This window comes from Myxine glutinosa, chromosome 14, assembly GCF_964187855.1.
Source record: "Myxine glutinosa chromosome 14, kmMyxGlut1.1, whole genome shotgun sequence".
NCBI lineage: Eukaryota > Metazoa > Chordata > Myxini > Myxiniformes > Myxinidae > Myxine > Myxine glutinosa.
In genome coordinates, this window is record NC_136274.1 from 22314893 (window position 1) to 22338435 (window position 23543).

A 23543-nucleotide genomic window follows, 5' to 3' on the forward strand; every position below is an offset into this window, starting at 1 on the left:
ACAAAGAGATGGAGATATAGAGGGAATAAAGAGATATACAGGAAGTAGAGAGAGATGGAGATATAGAGGGAATAAAGAGATATAGAGGGAGTAGAGAGATAGAGATAGAGAGAGTCATCAACTAGTTCACTTGCGCTGATGTTCAAAATGGTCACCGTCACCATTCAAGCACCTCCACCAGGAGTCTTGCACTGTACCATAAGCTTCAAACTTATCGAAGATTCTCAGGGGTTAATCGTGTTGGTGGGGAGGGTGAAATTCATGCTTCCATCGTCTTTGCACCTCAAACATGTTTTCAGATTTCCAATACCACTTCAAAATCAGCTCTAAGGACAAGCAAGCCGCCACCATCTTGTTGGGCTTCACTGCACTATGGGTAACCGGTCACTGATGGCATGCAATCCAACTCTTTTCAAAAGGTGCCATGAGGCTGTGATGAGCAGAAAGACTTCTTCATTACAATGTAAATTGTAAACCAAGGCTAGCATCATTGGCTGAGGCCATGGCTGTGCCACCGGTGCAGTGCCCTCTGCTGGTTTGGGCAGGAATTTGGAATGTGTTCAGGGTGCCGACAATAGCTTACATACTCTTTGCGAAGGACACTGTGGGATCTTTATCGTCCACCAACTAAGTCCAGCAGATGGGACGCCCGGTCCATCCGAGGGACAGCACACACATTGATGAATCACCCAACCTGTGAAACGCCGGGATGGCAGTTTATAGCTGGGTTGGGACTTAAACCCAGGCTATCTGGCTTAGAGGTGAATGTGCATGCGTACCTCTAGGCCATCCTGTCATCTGTTAAGGTTAAGGGAGATGGAAACAAGATAGTGAGGTTGAAAATCTAGTATCTCTGCTCACCTTTGTCCTCCTTTTCCCCTGTCTATGAAATCATCTCACTGAGTCTATCCAATCTTGCTTTTCCCTCCAGTCCTTTCGGGTGGTGACCGGCTAGGCTGCCTTCTCAGTCCTTTTGGGTGGTGACCGGCTGCCTTCTCAGTCCTTTTGGGTGGTGACCGGCTGCCTTCTCAGTCCTTTTGGGTGGTGACCGGCTGCCTTCTCAGTCCTTTTGGGTGGTGACCGGCTGCCTTCTCAGTCCTTTCGTGTGGTGACCCGCTGCCTTCTCAGTCCTTTCCGGTGGTGACCCGCTGCCTTCTCAGTCCTTTCCGGTGGTGACCCGCTGCCTTCTCAGTCCTTTCCGGTGGTGACCCGCTGCCTTCTCAGTCCTTTCCGGTGGTGACCCGCTGCCTTCTCAGTCCTTTCCGGTGGTGACCCGCTGCCTTCTCAGTCCTTTCGTGTGGTGACCCGCTGCCTTCTCAGTCCTTTCCGGTGGTGACCCGCTGCCTTCTCAGTCCTTTCCGGTGGTGACCCGCTGCCTTCTCAGTCTTTTCACGTGGTGACCCGCTGCCTTCTCAGTCATTTCGTGTGGTGACCCGCTGCCTTCTCAGTCCTTTCCGGTGGTGACCCGCTGCCTTCTCAGTCCTTTCCGGTGGTGACCCGCTGCCTTCTCAGTCTTTTCACGTGGTGACCCGCTGCCTTCTCAGTCATTTCGTGTGGTGACCCGCTGCCTTCTCAGTCCTTTCCGGTGGTGACCCGCTGCCTTCTCAGTCTTTTCACGTGGTGACCCGCTGCCTTCTCAGTCATTTCGGGTGGTGACCCGCTGCCTTCTCAGTCCTTTCGCGTGGTGACCGACTACCTTCTCAGTCCTTTCACGTGGTGACCGACTACCTTCTCAGTCCTTTCGTGTGGTGACCGCTGCCTTTTCAGTCCTTTCGGGTGGTGACCCGCTGCCTTCTCAGTCCTTTTGGGTGGTGACCCGCTGCCTTCTCAGTCCTTTCGGGTGGTGACCCGCTGCCTTCTCAGTCCTGTTGGGTGGTGACTGGCCTGCAATCGTATCCGTAGTTTGCATCTCCTTGATTCATGCTTGCATGCTTCTTCTTTGCCTGTCCTCTTGTGCTTATTTGTGCAATGTTGTCTGTCGGTATCCATTTTTGTTGTCCTGCCTGTCTGTCCGATGCCTCTGCGTCTCTTTTTTGACTGTTCCTCTCTGCTGTGCTGTTTCTGTCTGCGTTAGCCTCTTACTCCCGCTACCATTGACTTATTTATTTAAATGGACATACAGGGTTAAGATATCGTGCTATATATCGTTTTAGCACTATCCCTCAATGGTGAAGAATCACTTTAAAAAATTCTCTGATCCAGATCCGGAACCGAATCTTCACCAAAATCGAATCATTATGTCTGTGTCACATACTCGACCTCTCCACTAAATTTGTCTGAATCCGTCCACAACTTTTTGAGATGTTTTCTTCACAAACAAACAGCCAGTCAAACAGACAGGGGTGAAAATATAACCTCCATCCACCTTTTGTGGCGGAGATAATAACGTTATCATCAGTGAAAGAGCTGGTGATCTGAAAGAGAAGGTGATGGTGTAAAAAATGATAAAAATTGTTAAAATAGGAGACTCACAAAGAACTGGTTGTTGTGGTGAAGATCAAAATTCTAAAATGAAGGCACCACCAACTAACATGGTTTCCCAGAAGACGAGGGTCAGGTCCAACGAGTAATCTTCTTCCAGGACTGTGCAGGGAATCGTATGTTCGGTGTTAAATGACCCTCCCAAGAGGATGGAGTGGGATTGGGGTTACGGGGTGGAGGTCACGTGACTGCAATAAGTAGATAGTATGATTGCCCAACGTTGTTTTCATTATCGCCTTGCATGTGACAATGCGTGTGCTCGACATGTGTGGGTAACCTTATCTTAACGAGTTACCCTTACATTTACCATTACCCACCCTTGCAGCCGCATTTGTGTCCATTTGTTTGTCTGTCTGTCTCTCCACATAAAATGTGCAAACTTCGGCCACAAACGACACGCCATGGTAGACAGTATTACACATTATCTTTTTGCAACTGAGTTCGTCCAAAAAGTACGGTATGTATAATTGCAAAATCATGTACGTCGATAGCATATCTGCTATTAGAATGCGAGTACAGTGTCTACAAAGTACGTACTATTATAATGCAAGTACGTCTATAAAGTACATACTATTAGAATGCGCGTACGCCCATAAAGTACCTACCATGAGAATGCGCATACACCCATTAAGTACATGCCATCAGAATGCCAGTACGTCCATTAAGTACATACTAATAGAATGCGAGTACGTCCATAAAGTACCGACCATTAGAATGCAACTACGTCCATAAAGGACACACTGTTAGAATGCGAGTACGTCCATAAAGTACCTACTAATTGAATGTGAGTACGTCCATAAAGTACATACTATTAGAATGTGAATACGTCCATAAAGTACCGACCATTAGAATGCAACTACGTCCATAAAGGACACACTGTTAGAATGCGAGTACGTCTATAAAGTACCTACTAGTTGAATGTGAGTACGTCCATAAAGTACATACTATTAGAATGTGAATACGTCCATAAAGTACATACTGTTAGAATGCGAGTACATCTATAAAGTACCTATTAATTGAATGTGAGTACGTCATTAAAGTACATACTATTAGAATGTGGATGCGTCCATAAAGTACCTCCTATTAGAATGCAAGTACTTCCATAAAGTACATACGATAAGAATGCAAGTACGTCTATAAAGTACATACTATTAGAATGTGAGTACGTCCATAAAGTACCGACTATTAGAATGCGAGTCCGTCCATAAAGTACATACTATTAGAATGTGAATACGTCCATAAAGTACCTACTATTAGAATGCGAGTACGTCCATAAAGTACATACTATTAGAATGTGAATACGTCCATAAAGTACCGACCATTAGAATGCAACTACGTCCATAAAGTACATACTGTTAGAATGCGAGTACGTCTATAAAGTACCTACTAGTTGAATGTGAGTACGTCCATAAAGTACATACTATTAGAATGTGATTACGTCCATAAAGTACCGACTATTAGAATGTGAGTACGTTCATAAAGTACCGACTAGTAGAATGCGTGTACGTCCATAAAGTACATACTATTAGAATGCGAGTACGCCAATAAAGTACCCCTTATTAGAGTGTGAGTACGTCCATCAAGTACCCCTTATTAGAATGTGAGTACGTCCATAAAGTACCGACTATTAGAATGTGAGTACGTTCATAAAGTACGTACTAGTAGAATGCGAGTATATCCATAAAGTACCTACTATTAGAATGCGAGTATGTCTATAAAGTGCATACTATTGGAATGCAAGTACGTCTATATAAAAGTACATGCTATTAGAATGCGCGTACGCCCATAAAGTACCTACTATTACAATGTGAGTACGTCCATAAAGTACATACTATTAGAATGCGCGTACGCCCATAAAGTATCTACGATTAGAATGCGAGTACGTCCATAAAGTACATACTTTTAGAATGCGAGTACACCCATAAAGTACATACTATTAGAATGCGAGTACGTCCATTAAGTACATACTATTAGAATGCGAGTACGCCGAAAGTACCTGCTAATTGAATGCGAGTACGTCCATAAAGTACCTACTATTAGAATGCAAGTACGTCCATAAAGTACATACTATTATAATGCAAGTACGTCCATAAAGTACATACTATTAGAATGCGAGTACGCCCATGAAGTACCTACTATTAGAATGTGAGTATGTCCATAAAGTACATACTATTAGAATGTGAATACATCTATAAAGTACATACTATTAGAATGTGAGTACGTCTACAAAGTACCAACTAATTGAATGTGAGTACGCCCATAAAGTACCGGCTATTAGAATGCAAGTACATCCATAAAGTACATACTATTAGAATGTGCGTTCGCCCATAAAGTACCTTCTATTAAAATGTGAGTACGTCCATAAAGTACATACTATTAGAATGCGCGTATGCCCATAAAGTACCTACTTTTGGAATGTGAGCACGTCCATCAAGTACAAACAATTAGAATGTGAGTACATCCATTAAGTACATACTATTAGAATGTGAGTACGTCTATAAAGTACCTACTAATTGAATGCGAGTACGTCCATAAAGTACCTACTATTAGAATGCAAGTACGTCCATGAAGTACATACTATTATAATGCAAGTACGTCCATAAAGTACATACTATTAGAATGTGAGTACGTCCATAAAGTACATACTATTAGAATGTGAGTTTGTCCATAAAGTACCTACTATTACAATGCGAGTATGTCCAGAAAGTACCTACTATTAGAATGCAAGTACGTCCAGAAAGTACCTGCTATTAGAATGTGAGTACGTCCATAAAGTACCCACGATTAGAATGCGAGTATGTCCATAAAGTACATACTATTAGAATGCGCGTACGCCCATAAAGTACCTTCTATTAGAATGCAAGTACGTCCATAAAGTACATACCATTATAATGTGAGTACGTCCATAAAGTACATACTATTATAATGTGAGTACGTCCATAAAGTACATACTATTATAATGTGAGTACTTCCATAAAGTACCTACTATTAGAATGCGAGTATGTCCATAAAGTACATACTATTAGAATGCGCGTACGCCCATAAAGTACATACTATTAGAATGGGAGTATGTCTATAAAGTACCAACTATTAGAATGCCAGTATGCCCATAAAGTACCTGCTATTAGAATGTTAGTACGTCCATAAAGTACATACTATTAGAATGTGAGTACGTCCATAAAGTACATACTTTTAGAATGCGCGTACGCCCATAAAATACCTACTATTTGAATGCGAGTACGCCCATAAAGTACTGACTATTAGAATGTGAGTATGTCCATAAAGTAACTACTATTAGAATGTGAGTATGTCCATAAAGTACATACAATTAGAATGTGAGTACGTCTATAAAGTACCGAATATTAGAATATGAGTACATCTTTAAAGTACTAACTATTAGAATGCGAGTATGCCCAAAAAGTACCTACTATTACAATGCGGGCACGTCCATAAACTACATCCTATTAGAATGCGAGCACGTCCATGAAGTACCAACTATTAAAATGCGAGTACGTCCATAAAATACATACTATTAGAATGTGAATACATCCATAAAGTTCCTACGATTAGAATGTGAGTACGTCCATGAAGTACCTACTATTAGAATGTGAGTACGTCCATAAAGTACCGACTATTAGAATGCGTGTACGTCTATAAAGTGCATACTATTAGAATGCATGTACGTCCATAAAGTACATACCATTAGAATGCGAGTATGTCTATAAAGTACCTACTTTTAGAATGCGAGTACGCCCATCAAGTACCCCTTATTAGAATGTTATTACGTCCATAAAGTACCGACTAATAGAATGTGAGTACGTTCATAAAGTACCTTCTAGTAGAATGCGTGTACGTCCATAAAGTACATACTATAAGAATGCGAGTGCGCCAATAAAGTACCTCTTATTAGAATGTGAGTACGTCCATAAAGTACCGACTATTAGAATGTGAGTACGTTCATAAAGTACCTACTAGCAGAATGCGAGTACATGCATAAAGTACCTACTATTAGAATGCGAGTATGTCTATAAAGTGCATACTATTAGAATGCAAGTACATCTATATAAAAGTACATGCTATTAGAATGCGGGTACGCCCATAAAGTACCTACTATTAGAATGCGAGTACGTCCATAAAGTACATACTTTTAGAATGCGAGTACACCCATAAAGTACATACTATTAGAATGCGAGTACGTCCATTAAGTACATACTATTAGAATGCGAGTATGCCTTTAAAGTACCTGCTAATTGATTGCGAGTACGTCCATAAAGTACCTACTATTAGAATGCAAGTACGTCCATAAAGTACATACGATTATAATGCAAGTACGTCCATAAAGTACATACTATTAGAATGCGAGTACGCCCATGAAGTACCTACTATTAGAATGTGAGTATGTCCATAAAGTACATACTATTAGAATGTGAATACATCTATAAAGTACATACTATTAGAATGTGAGTACGTCTACAAATTACCAACTAATTGAATGTGAGTACGCCCATAAAGTACTGACTATTAGAATGCAAGTACATCCATAAAGTACATGCTATTAGAATGTGCGTTCGCCCATAAAGTACCTTCTATTAAAATGTGAGTACGTCCATAAAGTACATACTATTAGAATGCGCGTATGCCCATAAAGTACCTACTATTGGAATGCGAGTACGTCCATAATGTGCAAACTATGACAATGCGAGTACATCCATTAAGTACATACAATTAGAATGTGAGTACGTCTATAAAGTACCTACTAATTGAATGCGAGTACGTCCATAAAGTACCTACTATTAGAATGCAAGTAAGTCCATAAAGTACATACCATTATAATGCAAGTACGTCCATAAAGTACATCCTATTAGAATGTGAGTACGTCCATAAAGTACATACTATTAGAATGTGAGTTTGTCCATAAAGTACCTACTATTACAATGCGAGTATGTCCATAAAGTACCTACTATTAGAATGCAAGTACGTCCATAAAGTACCTGCTATTAGAATGTGAGTACGTCCATAAAGTACCCACTATTAGAATGCGAGTATGTCCATAAAGTACATACTATTAGAATGCGCGTACGCCCATAAAGTACATACTATTAGAATGTGAGTATGTCCATAAAGTACCTACTTTTAGAATGCAAGTACGTCCATAAAGTACATACCATTATAATGCGAGTATGTCCATAAAGTACATACGATTATAATGTGAGTACATCCATAAAGTACATACTATTATAATGTGAGTACGTCCATAAAGTACATACTATTAGAATGTGAATATGTCCATAAAGTACCTGCTATTAGAATGTGAGTACATCCATAAAGTACCTACTATTAGAATGCGAGTATGTCCATAAAGTACATACTATTAGAATGCGCGTACGCCCATAAAGTACATCCTATTAGAATGCGAGTATGTCTATAAAGTACCAACTATTAGAATGCCAGTATGCCCATGAAGTACCTGCTATTAGAATGTGAGTACGTCCATAAAGTACATACTATTAGAATGCGAGTATGTCTATAAAGTACCAACTATTAGAATGCCAGTATGCCCATAAAGTACCTGCTATTAGAATGTGAGTACGTCCATAAAGTCCCTACTATTAGAATGCGAGTATGTCCATAAAGTACATACTTTTAGAATGTGAGTACGTCCATAAAGTACATACTATTAGAATGCGAGTACATCCATAAAGTACCTACTATTAGAATGTGAGTACATCTATAAGGTACCTACTATTAGAATGTGAGTACGCCCATAAAGTACATAATATTAGAATGCGAGTACGTCCATAAAGTACCTACTATTAGAATGTGAGTACGTCCATAAAGTACCTACTATTAGAATGCGAGTCCGTCCATAAAGTACATACTATTAGAATGCGAGTACATCCATAAAGTACCTACTCTTAGAATGTGAGTACGTCCATAAAGTACATACTATTAGAATGCGAGTACATCCATAAAGTACCTACTATTAGAATGTGAGTACATCTATAAAGTACATGTATTATGAACCTAAAGTCATCTATAAAGTACGTTCTATAAAAATACATCAAAGTTCATAAAATAAGTGTATCTATAAAATACGTATGTACATCTATAAAATACATATGATTGGAACCTGAATCTATGCAATAAAATCGAAAAGGTCTATTTGTCTGCTATATGAACATACACCTACGTCGTCAATGCATCATCAACACGACTACACACAAACACACAAACACCACACAAAACCACACAACACAAGTCCTGGTGAGGGTCTTATTTTATCAATAACGGACTCAAATAAATTAATTATCAATATAACAGCGGACAATAACGGACTCCAATCCTGAGTTTGTCATTGATAAATTTTTGTGAACAGTTTCTAAGTACCGGAGAGAAGGCTGATGAGGCGGTAGTTCTTTAAGTCCATCGTATTTCCACGTTTGGCGGATCAGTATCAGCTCAAAGTTCTTCCAGGTTATGGGAATGTTTTGCTTCTTCCAAGCACTTTGTAAATTAACAGTTCACCACCATCTGTGAATGCATCGATGCCGATCCCATCTTGTCCGGGGGCCTTATGTATTTTTCAGGATTTTATTTTATTGGGAACTGGATCTTCTTGGTAGTCATTGGTGGGATCGCTTCGTTGTTATTCGCTAGGTCTGACATACCTGTAATTTGCATCTTGAAAATTGAAGGGCATCCGCTCTCATTGGAGAGTTGTTCATATAATTCTTCCACGTGCTTAATGATGTGATCTCGATATTTATGACAATGTTTCCATTTTCTTTCTCTAAGGCAAATATCCCAGCAAGGACTCTGCTTGGAAGCTTTTTCCCCAAGTTTCTATCATGTTGAAGTGTCTTGCGCCTTCTCTCATCTTCCTCTCTGGAGTTCGCAGTATGTCCATGAAATCTTTCCTTCACCGATGTGCCTCATTTTGGTTTTTCCCATCACTTGATTTATTACTTGCAAAATCGAAGATTTTTCAAGTATATTGCTCGGTTCCGTTTGTGGTCCTGTCTGTTTGTCTGTTTGTCACCGGCCTACAGGTCACAATTCTAAACCGATCGTCACGAAACTTCACCAAGTTGTATAAGTCGTCCCAATTGAGAAGCCTATTGATTTTGAGGTCAAAGGTCAAAGGTCATCTGGAGGTCAAATTTCTAAAATTGCCATTTTAAATCCGATTGACTTGAAAATTGAATGGCATTTGTAAATGAAGTCACTGAATTGCGAAATGAACTATTTCTGAGGTCAAAAGGTCAAAGGTCAACTCAAGGTCAAATTTTTAAAATCATCAATTTTCATCTAAAAAGCCATCAATTCTCAACCGATTGACTTGAAAATTGAACAGCATTTGCACATTGAGTCACTAAATAGGGAAACCAACTATTTTTCAGGTCAAAGGTCAACTCAAGGTCAACCTTCCAAAATCATAATTTTTCAACTGAAAAATCGTCACTTTTCTTCCTATTGACCCGAGCTTTGATCAAGATTGTCAATTTTAATCTTGATGAAATGGACAATTTGCTGTATCAATGGAATTTTTTTTTCTTGGGGAGGGGGGCAGATTTTGCAAGTATCGTGCTCTGCATGACGTCTTCTTGTTTAATTTTTGGTTATTTCAGTGATAACCTGTTCTTGTCACTACCTTTTGCTTCATTTGCAATTTCAGAGGTTGCGTCTTTTAACATCATTGCGTCTGGTTTTTCTTCTAGATGTTGGACGTGAGATATTATGGGATTATGTAGGATCACATTTACCGTTATTAGATTCATGACCTGTCATGCAACAAAACAACAACTCTTTCCTTTTGTCAGAGACAGAGGTTAAAATGTTTATGTAAGTTTACCCCCACACACGTCTGCTGACCACACTCTATGTTACAAGCAAGGTGATGATGTAAATGAGGTTAGGTCTCACCGTATACGTATCACAATAATGCGATGCCACCTCGTCTGTCCCCTTAGAGGGTGCTTGACAACAGGTGCACAATGCCAACACAGTCCCAGATGAAGACCACTGAGTTGGCGAAACGTCGCAACTGGGATTTGCCTTTCTAGGCACCTGCCGCAGTCGGTGGTGCACCTTCAGTTTTGAAAACAAGAGACGGCGAAAGAGACAACAAAAGTCCAAAAGGACATTGGTGATAGAGAAACAGGTAAAAATGTAGAACTCCATGTATACCTGGTGTGTCTCTCACCCTGCGGGAGTGATATGATAATCCAGGGACATCACAGATGGCTCAATATGTTACCCGATTGTCATTGTTGATACAGTCACTGGCTGGCGGCCATGAAGGTGGACCGTTGGTTGGGGTATGCCAAGATCGCTAACGAGACAGACATAAGCCCAGAGAAGTAGAGCCAATGCTCGCCTGCCCTGTGTGTCTCTCTCATTTGCATATTAATGGGTTTGCGCTGCGTTAATTGTGGCTATCGTCCCCGAACGCCAGGACACAAACAGTGCCGGCCGCCGTGGAGACGGCAAGTCGTCTGTCATGAGCAGCTGGCCGCTGCCCGCCGCAAATATTTACCGGGTGCCTCCGTCGGCCTCGCTTGGCTCATACAGACCCCGAACAGTCTGTCCCGCTCTTGTCCCAGTTTCCCCTGACCCATTCTTCTTTGTCCCCTTTGCAGTCTGTGATCTTCCGACGCAAGTCGTGAGATTCGCATGCGTAACAAAATGCCCGACCTCGACAAGGACGTCATTCATATAAGTAAACTAGATGACATTCATAGAATACTTACCCTTCACAGTCAACTTATTGCGAGCCAACTCTTCTGTTTTTGAACATTTTTTTTTTGATCCAATATGGCTGCCAGACCACATGAGCGATGACATCATAAATTTATATTCTCTAATATAATTGTTGCATAGATCACGCTCAATACATTTCAAACTGATCAGACTAAGCGCTGTCCCTGTCGAATTATGACGTCATAATTATGGCACCAATGACGTCATCGTTAAGAACACCTATTCCCCATATGGAGTTCTTTACAATGAGCCATGTTTCAATTTTTCCAAAGAGCGGTTTTGGAGATATAGAGTTGCAACATTTTTCAGTTTTTTCAAGATAGTGCCTGTACCACATGACTTATGACGTCATGATTATCATTCAAATATTCTAAAGGAGGAGGCGCTCCTATGGTGAAAATTTTGTATCCATCAGACCAACAGTTGCTGAAAAAAAATTCATAATGATCGGATGGATAAGTGTTGCATTTGTCGAATTAAGACGTCATAACGAAGGCACCGATGACATCATCATTAACATATCTTATTTCCCATGGGGAGTAGTTGACAATGAGCCAGGTCTCAATTTTTTCCATGGAGTGGTTTCAGAGATAGAGGTGTGAAGTTTTTCAAGATGGCGCCTGTACCACATGACGTATGACGTCATGACTATGATTACAATTTTCTACAGGAGGAGGCGCTCCTATGATGAAAATTTCGTGCCCATCAGACCAACAGTTGCTGAGAAATAAAAATCACAATGATTGGATACGTGTTGCACTTGTCGAATTATGACGTCATAATGAAGGGACAGAAGACATCATCATTAAAATATCTTATTCCCCACGGGGAGTGCTTGACAATGAGCCATGGTTAAATTTTTTCCATTGAGTGGTTTCGGAGATATGGAGGTGTAACGTTTTTCCAAGATGGCGTCCGTACCACGTGAGCTATGACGTTATAATTATGAATAAAAAAATTCTTTCGCTTCGCGAGCGCAGGGTAATGAAACGGGGTCACCTAACCGCCATTATAGGCCTACTCGGGCCTTGCAAACTGCATGTCCTTAAAAACGGCCCATATTTTGTTTATCGGTTCCTCTCTTTCTTTCGTTGTGCAACTAGTGTCGAGCGCCTTGCCTTGGTCCGTTGTGAGATGATCCTTTCCGTCGTGCTTTGTCTCTGGGTGTTCGTCTTTGCTGTGAGCTCCAGGCATAGAATGCGAAAGCAGGAAGCCATTTTGGTGAAACGCTAAGGGGAAACAAACAGAAACAGACAAAAAAAAAAAAAAAGTCCTTCATTTGGAGGTTGCTTGCAGACAATTAACTTTTTTTTTGTGCACAATTGTCATTCAGGGATGTGGTTAGACAAATAATAATCTTTGTCTGACACAAATGCAATTCAGGTATGGAGTGTTTATGAAACTTTTACATCGTTTGTTGACTATATGGCCCATGATGGACGTCCATCGCATTTGATGCCAGTCTTATTGCCAGCATGCACGGTTTGTGGCATCGATACCCTACGGGATCGGAATTTGGAATTTCATTGGGATATGGTACATAATGCCTTTTTTGAAAAATCAAGCCCGATAGTCTAGCAACAGAGTAGCTGGGACCCTGTCATGTGACCAGATCCTCAGCTCTGATTGGTGGACGTTTGTGAGGGACATACATATACATACTCCGGACAGACAGACAAACACTTGTTCTCGATGGCATTGCCCTACAGGCTACGCCATAAAAATATGGCTGCTGAACCACGTGAATGATGACATCATCATTTTTTTTGCTCGACCAATTTATCCCTAGATCACGCTCAAGGAATTTCATACTGATCGGATCAAGCGTTCTACTAGTCGATTTATGACGTCATAATGAAGGCACCTATGACATCATCATTAAAATAACGTATTCCCCATGGGGAGTACTTTGCAATATCCCATCATTCAATTTTTCCGATAGAGGAGTAAATCGTTTCGGTTTTTCCAAGATGGCGCCCGTACCACGTGACCTATGACGTCATACTTGCCATTAACATGAACAGGACAGACAAACGCTGTTCCAAAAGTCGTTGCCCAACAGGCTACACCGTAAAAAAAAGTGCGATCTTTAAGTCCACTGGCGAATTCGAGCAGACAGGACATCTGGCTTGATGCCCCCTCCGAAGGATGGCATGACCATTGATGAAACACCAACCTGACGGTTTATAGTTGGGCCAAGGATCGAATACACAAGAGAGCTCACAGGTAAGTGCGCTACCTTTGAGCGATCGTGTCAGTCATTATGACACAAAAGCATGGCAACAGTCCCAATACCATTTATCTTTACCAATGAGTGGGGAATAAATCAAATCTTGTTCAATATAATGTAATATGATTGAAGAATGACAGAGTGCTACTGCAGTGCGACACAAAGTCACAACAGTATCTGCTGAGGTTGAAACAGAAGCACTTAAATAAGGTTGGGCCAGGGGGGAAAGGAGCGGGTTGGGGTATTGGCTGATGTAATTATATGAGGATAGACAAGGAACTTTGAAGCAGGACAACGCCATTTGGTCCACCATGCCTTCCATCTTATCAACACCTCATTAATTCAATCTATCATCTGATCAAGGTAAATTCGTTGGAGGGGTGAAGGGTGGAGAGCACCGGGGAAGGCACAGCGACATCACCAGGGTGATATACATATTACATACAGATACATACAGATACATACACACATATACATACATACACACACACACACACATACATACATATATACATACACACACACACACACACACACACACATACATACATATATACATACACACATATATATACATACATACACACACACACACACACACACACACACACACACATACACACACACACACACACACACACACATACACATACACACACACCACTTCCAAAACATCTCTGATATTTCCAATGTACTGTCACAGCCAATTAGAGGTGTCAATATATGGTTGAGCCCCAAAAAAATTGTAACAAAAGGTTTTTCAATGGATTCTGTACCATTGGGCATGCTAAATAACATACTAAAAATCTAGTAACATCTGACTTCCGGAAAGGGGTCATTTTCAAGATGGCGTCCAAGATGTCCATCGGGAGCTTAAAATGGCCATATCTCAATTATTATTCAACCTAGAAAGGTGGTTTTGGTGTCTAACCCTAGGTTTTAGGGCCCAGGAAATCCAATTGAATCAATACAATTACCATCAGTTAATTATTTATCGACATGTCCAAGATGGCATCCCAAGGTGACATCCTGATCCACTAAAATGGCTCTGCCGAATAGTAGTCAACCTAGAGAGATATTTTCAGTGTGTATACCTAGGTTTAAGGCACCCAGGAAATCATCAGAATTACTTAAATAAGCACAAAGTAATCAGGTAATCCAGTAAGCCAGGTTTACCAGCCCATTAGGCATTTGTTGTCTTACAGGTAGTCGCTATTCATCGTCATCCTCTGACTCACCAGCTAATTAACCAAGTGTGTGTTTCAGATTGGAGATAAGAGTGTAATGTGTCTACACCACTGCCACCTGTGACTCCAGTCCACAGTATTCAGTGATCATTACAGACAAAGGTTTGTACAAAGCTTGAGAGGTTATGGCAAGGGACAGACTATTTTATGGCAAGGGACAGGCAAGGGACAAAGGACAGACTGAAAAATCTGACAAACAATTAATTTTCATCTCAAAAGGAATAAGTATATTATTTGGTACATGTATGCATAAACAAAATCCATATTATCAGCCTTCAAAATGACATTCAGTTGAAACTTAAGGCAATCTGTCACAAATTTCTGGAGTCTCGTGGATACCGAAAGTATAGAGGGGTCAATATATGGTTGAACCCCCCAAAAATTGATACAAAAGGTTTTTCAATGGATTCTGGTACCATTGGGCATGCTAAAGAAGAATGTGACAATCCACATAACAAGTTTCTTCCAGAGGAGTCGGAGGATGACGATGAATAGCGACTACCTGTAAGACAACAAATGCCTAATGGGCTGGTAAACCTGGCTTACTGGATTACCTGATTACTTTGTGCTTATTTAAGTAATTTTGATGATTTCCTGGGTGCCTTAAACCTAGGTATACACTGAAAATATCTCTCTAGGCTGACTACTATTCGGCAGAGCCATTTTAGTGGATCAGGATGTCACCTTGGGGTGCCATCTTGGACTTGTCGATAAATAATTAACTGATGGTAATTTTATTGATTCAATTGGATTCCTTGGGCCCTAAAACCTAGGGTTAGACACCAAAACCACCTTTCTAGGTTGAATAATAATTGAGATATGGCCATTTTAAGCTCCCGGTGGCCATCTTGGACGCCATCTTGAAAATGACCCCTTTCCGGAAGTCAGATGTTACTAGATTTTTAGTATGTTATTTAGCATGCCCAATGGTACCAGAAACCATTGAAAAACCTTTTGTATCAATTTCTTTGGGGTTAGGTGAGTTTTTTTCGTATATTGACCCTACTAAATTGTGTTGGCAAAGCCTTGTGCAAAAATCGATCAGTTTCCGATAAAATGTCTCCAGCGAATTGTGGGTCAGTCGGTGGAGAATCTGTGAAGGTTTTTTTTTTTTACATCGGTTAAATATATGTAGGATCCATAAAATGAACAAGTAGTGCACTTAACCACAGGAACTATGGATTTTTACAAGTACCGAGTGACCGATATAAAACAGTAGGACATGGCGTTATCTGTACAAATAGCAATTGCTACAAAAATGTCAGAGCTCAATAGAATCGTAACCAACTTGCCTGCTCAACCTGGTGTTATATTCCCAATAAAGGAGGAAATTACTGGTGGTATCTGGTGCATCGTGCATCACCTAACAAAGTTTTAGCCGCTACTTCGATAAATCGCCGTTCGCTCTCAATGGTAACACTGATGTTCAACCAGGGTCCTTGTCCGGGAACAGATCCCATGGCATTTTTCCATCGACCAAATTCCATCTTCCCGCCCTAACACGCAGGGGGCACTGCATCCGCAGCACAGCAGGACCACCAGAAGTGATGCAACCAGCACTTAAAATTAAATAACTCTCTCATCCGGATCTGTATTCCAATCTTCACCAAATCCGGAGATTCGATCCGAATCGAATCTTCACCAAAATCTAATCGATTCGTCCTTGTCACACACCCAACCTGTCCACCAAGTTTCGGCCGAATCCGACTATAACTTTTTGAGATATCCTGCTCACAGACAAGCAGGGATTAAAAGATAACCTCAATCCACCATTGGTACCGGGGGTAATGAAAACTGAAATGTATCATTCAACCCCCTCCACCTGGTTCTCTTCTAAATACACCATCCGCACACCCTCCGATCGGCGTCATGTTTTGTTACCAATAGTTATAGTGCATGGAATGGGAATATCAGGTGGTTTGGTAAGGAAGGTGTCATGCATTGGGAATATCAGGCAGTTTGGCAATGTAGGTGTCATGGATTGGGAATAGCAGGCGGTTTGGCAATGTAGGTGTCATGGATAGGGAATATCAGGCAGTTTGGCAATGTAGGTGTCATGCATTGGGAATATCAGGCAGTTTGGCAATGTAGGTGTCATGGATTGGGAATAGCAGGCGGTTTGGCAATGTAGGTGTCATGGATAGGGAATATCAGGCGGTTTGGTAATGTAGGTGTCATGGATTGGGAATAGCAGGCGGTTTGGCAATGTAGGTGTCATGGATAGGGAATATCAGGCGGTTTGGTAATGTAGGTGTCATGGATTGGGAATATCAGGCGGTTTGGCAATGCAGGTGTCATGGATTGGGAATATCAGGCAGTTTGGCAATGTAGGTGTCATGGATTGGGAATATCAGGCAGTTTGGCAATGTAGGTGTCATGGATAGGGAATATCAGGCGGTTTGGTAATGTAGGTGTCATGGATTGGGAATATCAGGCGGTTTGGCAATGCAGGTGTCATGGATTAGGAATAGCAGGCAGTTTGGCAATGTAGGTGTCATGGATTGGGAATATCAGGCGGTTTGGCAATGTAGGTGTCATGGATTGGGAATATCAGGTGGTTTGGCAATGTAGGCGTCATGGATAGGGAATATCAGGTGGTTTGGTAATGTAGGTGTCATGGCTTGGGAATATCAGGCGGTTTGGCAATGCAGGTGTCATGGATTGGGAATAGCAGGCAGTTTGGCAATGTAGGTGTCATGGAATGGGAATATCAGGCAGTTTGGCAATGTAGGTGTCATGGATTGGGAATATCAGCCAGTTTGGCAATGTAGGTGTCATGGAATGGGAATAGCAGGCAGTTTGGCAATGTAGGTGTCATGGATTGGGAATAGCAGGCAGTTTGGCAATGTAGGTGTCATGGAATGGGAATATCAGCCAGTTTGGCAATGTCGGTGTCATGGAATGGGAATATCAGGCAGTTTGGCAAAGTCGGTGTCATGGATTGGGAATAGCAGGCAGTTTGGCAATGTAGGTGTCATGGATTGGGAATAGCAGGCAGTTTGGCAATGTAGGTGTCATGGATTGGGAATAGCAGGCAGTTTGGCAATGTAGGTGTCATGGATTGGGAATAGCAGGCAGTTTGGCAATGTAGGTGTCATGGATTGGGAATAGCAGGCAGTTTGGCAATGTAGGTGTCATGGATTGGGAATAGCAGGCAGTTTGGCAATGTAGGTGTCATGGATTGGGAACAGCAGGCAGTTTGGCAATGTAGGTGTCATGGATTGGGAATAGCAGGCAGTTTTTTTTTTTGTTTGTTTTTTTTGTATACAAGATCGAGGCTCGTGAAAGAGCGAACATTAATCACACAGAAAGACAAACAGACACATAAAACAAATAACATCGGGAGCGGTAGACAAGATGGGGAGAGAGGGGGAAGGACACAAACACAACATTTGAGAGCAGGGACCGAGAGACATGGAGACATCGAGAGATCTGTGGGAGGGAGAGGGCTTTGGGGGGGAAGCATGGAAAGGGGGGGGGGGGAGGGGTGGGAGAGGTATAAAACATATGGACACTGCCAGGACTTCCAGGAAAGAAGTTGGAATTTCAAACAAGGTGGATCTGGGGTGAATTAGTGGGGGTAGAAAAGATCAAGGTTTTGGATGGGGGAAGATAAGAGATGGTGGTGAACAGCTGTTTTAAAGACCTGGAGGGAGGAGTGGGATTGAAGGGAGTGTGGGAGTTTGTTCCAGAGGCGGGAGGAAAGAGGAATGAAAGAGTGAAGGTGAGCAGAGAGCCGAGATTTCGGCAGTTTAACCATCAGAGGGTTGCTGGCAGACCTTGTGCGACCTGTATGAATATTTGGGGGACAGAGCACAGAGGGAGCTGGGGGAGCAAGGCCGGAGAGGAGTCGGTAGAAGACAGAAAGACCACCTACCTGCCTGCGGTGAGTGAGTGAAGGCCCTCAGAGGGGCCATGGTGTCAGTTTGGCAATGTAGGTGTCATGGATTGGGAATATCAGGCAGTTTGTTAATGAAGGTGTCATGGATGGGGAATATCAGGCAGTTTGGTAATGTAGGTGTCATGGATTGGGAATATCAGGCAGTTTGGTAATGTAGGTGTCATGGATTGGGAATATCAGGCAGTTTGGTAATGTAGGTGTCATTGAATGGGAATATCAGGCAGTTTGGCAATGAAGGTGCCATGGATTGGGAATAGCAGGCAGTTTGGCAATGTAGGTGTCATGGAATGGGAATATCAGGCAGTTTGGCAATGTAGATGTCATGGATTGGGAATAGCAGGCAGGTTGGCAATGTAGGTGTCATGGAATGGGAATATCAGGCAGTTTGGTAATGTATGTGTCATGGAATGGGAATATCAGGCGGTTTGGCAATGTAGGTGTCATGGATTGGGAATATCAGGCAGTTTGGCAATGTAGGTGTCGTGGAATGGGAATATCAGGAAGTTTGGTAATGTAGGTGTCATGGATGGGAATATCAGGCGGTTTGGCAATGTAGGTGTCATGGATTGGGAATATCAGGCAGTTTGGCAATGGAGGTGTCGTGCAATGGGAATATCAGGCAGTTTGGCAATGTCGGTGTCATGGAATGGGAATATCAGGCAGTTTGGCAATGTAGATGTCATGGATTGGGAATAGCAGGCAGTTTGGCAATGTAGGTGTCATGGATTGCGAATATCAAGCAGTTTGGTAATGTAGGTGTCATGGATTGGGAATAGCAGGTGGTTTGGTAATGTAGGTGTCATGGATTGGCAATAGCAGGCAGTTTGGCAATGTAGGTGTCATGGATTGGGAATATCAGGCAGTTTGGTAATGTAGGTGTCATGGATTGGGAATATCAGGTGGTTTGGTAATGTAGGTGTCATGGAATGGGAGTATCAGGCAGTTTGACAATGTCGGTGTCATGGAATGGCAATATCAGGCAGTTTGGCAATGTAGGTGTCATGGATGGGGAATAGCAGGCAGTTTGGTAATGTAGGTGGCATGGAATGGGAATATTAGCCAGTTTGGCAATGTAGATGTCATGGATTGGGAATAGCAGGCAGTTTGGTAATGTAGGTGTCATGGAATGGGAATATCAGGTGGTTTGGTAATGTAGGTGTCATGGATTGGGAATCTCATGTGGTTTGGTAATGTAGGTGTCATGGATTGGGAATAGCAGGCAGTTTGCCAATGTAGGTGTCATGGATTGGGAATATCAGGCAGTTTGGTAATGTAGGTGTCATGGATTGGGAATATCAGGCAGTTTGGCAATGTAGGTGTCATGGATTGGGAATATCAGGCAGTTTGGCAATGTAGACGTCATGGAATGGGAATATCAGGTGGTTTGGTAATGTAGGTGTCATGAATTGGGAATATCAGGTGGATTGGTAATGTAGGTGTCATGGATTGGGAATAGCAGGCAGTTTTTTTTTTGTTTGTTTTTTTTGTATACAAGATCGAGGCTCGTGAAAGAGCGAACATTAATCACACAGAAAGACAAACAGACATAAAACAAATAACATCGGGAGCGGTAGACAAGATGGGGAGAGAGGGGGAAGGACACAAACACAACATTTGAGAGCAGGGACCGAGAGACATGGAGACATCGAGAGATCTGTGGGAGGGAGAGGGCTTTGGGGGGGAGGCATGGAAAGGGGGGGGGGGAGGGGTGGGAGAGGTATAAAACATATGGACACTGCCAGGACTTCCAGGAAAGAAGTTGGAATTTCAAACAAGGTGGATCTGGGGTAAATTAGTGGGGGTAGAAAAGATCAAGGTTTTGGATGGGGGAAGATAAGAGATGGTGGTGAACAGCTGTTTTAAAGACCTGGAGGGAGGAGTGGGATTGAAGGGAGTGTGGGAGTTTGTTCCAGAGGCGGGAGGAAAGAGGAATGAAAGAGTGAAGGTGAGCAGAGAGCCGAGATTTCGGCAGTTTAACCATCAGAGGGTTGCTGGCAGACCTTGTGCGACCTGTATGAATATTTGGGGGACAGAGCACAGAGGGAGCTGGGGGAGCAAGGCCGGAGAGGAGTCGGTAGAAGACAGAAAGACCACCTACCTGCCTGCGGTGAGTGAGTGAAGGCCCTCAGAGGGGCCATGGTGTCAGTTTGGCAATGTAGGTGTCATGGATTGGGAATATCAGGCAGTTTGGTAATGAAGGTGTCATGGATGGGGAATATCAGGCAGTTTGGTAATGTAGGTGTCATGGATTGGGAATATCAGGCAGTTTGGTAATGTAGGTGTCATGGATTGGGAATATCAGGCAGTTTGGTAATGTAGGTGTCATTGAATGGGAATATCAGGCAGTTTGGCAATGGAGGTGCCATGGATTGGGAATAGCAGGCAGTTTGGCAATGTAGGTGTCATGGAATGGGAATATCAGGAAGTTTGGCAATGTAGATGTTATGGATTGGGAATAGCAGGCAGGTTGGCAATGTAGGTGTCATGGAATGGGAATATCAGGCAGTTTGGTAATGTATGTATCATGGAATGGGAATATCAGGCGGTTTGGCAATGTAGGTGTCATGGATTGGGAATATCAGGCAGTTTGGCAATGTAGGTGTCGTGGAATGGGAATATCAGGAAGTTTGGTAATGTAGGTGTCATGGATGGGAATATCAGGCGGTTTGGCAATGTAGGTGTCATGGATTGGGAATATCAGGCAGTTTGGCAATGGAGGTGTCGTGCAATGGGAATATCAGGCAGTTTGGCAATGTCGGTGTCATGGAATGGGAATATCAGGCAGTTTGGCAATGTAGATGTCATGGATTGGGAATAGCAGGCAGTTTGGCAATGTAGGTGTCATGGATTGCGAATATCAGGCAGTTTGGTAATGTAGGTGTCATGGATTGGGAATAGCAGGTGGTTTGGTAATGTAGGTGTCATGGATTGGCAATAGCAGGCAGTTTGGCAATGTAGGTGTCATGGATTGGGAATATCAGGCAGTTTGGTAATGTAGGTGTCATGGATTGGGAATATCAGGTGGTTTTGGTAATGTAGGTGTCATGGAATGGGAGTATCAGGCAGTTTGACAATGTCGGTGTCATGGAATGGCAATATCAGGCAGTTTGGCAATGTAGGTATCATGGATGGGGAATAGCAGGCAGTTTGGTAATGTAGGTGGCAAGGAATGGGAATATTAGCCAGTTTGGCAATGTAGATGTCATGGATTGGGAATAGCAGGCAGTTTGGTAATGTAGATTTTTTTTTTTGTATACTGAATCGAGGCTCGTGAAAGAGCTAACATTTACTTCACAAACAAATCAACGAGACAAACAAAATATATAAAAAGAGGGAGAGGAACACAAGATGGGGAGAGAAGGGGAAGCACACAACACAACATTTGTGAGCAGGGAGATGTGTGGGAGGGAGAGGGCTTGGGGGGAGGAGGCGTGGGAAGGGGGGGGGGGGGTGGGAGAAGTATAAAACACAAGGACACCAAGGACTTCCAGGACAGAAGTTGGTATTTCAAAAATATGGAATTGGGGTGAAATTAGCGGGGGTAGAAAAGATCAAGGTTTTGGATGGGGGAAGATAAGAGATGGTGGTGAACAGCTGTTTTAAAGACCTGGAGGGTGGAGTGGGATTGAAGAGAGTGAGGGAGTTTGTTCCAGAGGCGGGAGAAAAGAGGAATGAAGGAGTGAAGGTGAGCAGAGAGTCTTGATTTTGGCAGTTTAACCATAAGTGGGATGCAGGTAGATCTTGTGCGACCTGTAGGAATATTTGCGGGACAGAGCCCAGAGAGAGCTGGGGGGGGGGGGGGGCAAGGCCACAGAGGAGTCGGTAGAAGACGGAAAGACCACCAACCTGCCTGCGGTGAGTGAGTGAAAGGCCCTTGGAGTTAGCTTCATCGCGGGAGATTCCAATGATTCTGAACGCTTTGGTTTCAACAGCGTGAAGACGAGCTAGGTGTGAGGCAGGAGCACCAGACCAGAGGGGAGAGCAGTATTCCATTGAGCTGCGGATGAAAGCCTTGTATGTGGTGAGGAGCTCAGGTGTGCCAAGGAAGGACTTCGCACGACGGAGGATGCCCAGTCGGCAACTGGCTTTGGAGGCCAGATTTGAAATGTGGTTTTCCCAGGAAAGATCATGGCAGATAGTGAGACCCAAAAGCTTGAGTGACAGAACTTCTTGGAGAGGATTATTCAGAAAGTGGATGGGAGGGTTGTCCAGTTGGTCTTTTCGGAGAGACATCGTAAGAGTGTGAGATTTGTCAGGATTGAAAGACATGTTCCACTTGTTTGCCCAGTCTGTGATTTTGTCCAGGTCTGCAGACAGTGAGGAGGCTGCAGACTGCCGATCTGAGGGATGAAGAATGGAGCGACAGAGAGTAGAGTCATCAACAAAGAGATAGAGATGATTTTCAAGAGAGTCGGAGAGATCATTGATGAAGACCAGAAAAAGCACAGGGCCCAGAACACTGCCTTGGGGAACTCCAGCCTGAACAGGAAGAGGAGATGAGAGAAACCCATTCAGGGCCACACGTTGACTACGACTAGAGAGGAAGTCCGCCAGCCATGCGTGGAGATTTCCATGGATACCAAAATAGGAGAGTTTGGTGAGCAGAGCGGGGTGCCAGACCTTATCGAAGGCACGTGATATGTCAAGGGAGACAGCTCTAATTTCCTGTTTGGCATTGATGACCTCCATCCATTGTTGAGAAAGCAGAAGCAGCATGTCCAGAGTAGAGTGACCAGGTCTGAAACCAAATTGATGATCAGAGATCAAGCCATTGGAGAAGAGGAAAGATTTCATATCTGAAGCAATGATGGATTCCATGACTTTGATGATAATTGGGAGAAGGCTGATTGGTCTGTAGTTGCTGGGATCTGTTTTTTCACCTTTTTTGTGCAAAGCGGTGATGTTGGCAGATTTCCAAGTAGAT

The 23543-nt window shown here is 42.7% G+C and overlaps 2 protein-coding genes across 2 annotated transcripts in view; one reads left to right on the top strand and one right to left on the bottom strand.

The window, feature by feature from the left end:
* Positions 1 to 23543, top strand: part of CHM (CHM Rab escort protein) — a 1037168-nt gene that overhangs the window by 767662 nt on the left and 245963 nt on the right. The window lies entirely within an intron of this gene.
* LOC137439471 (dachshund homolog 1) overlaps positions 1 to 23543 on the bottom strand; it is a gene marked incomplete in the record, with an annotated part of 165664 nt that overhangs the window by 20446 nt on the left and 121675 nt on the right. The window contains 1 exon segment of the mRNA XM_068135240.2: positions 12360 to 12470. Coding sequence (XP_067991341.2) covers positions 12360 to 12470 — 111 coding nt within the window.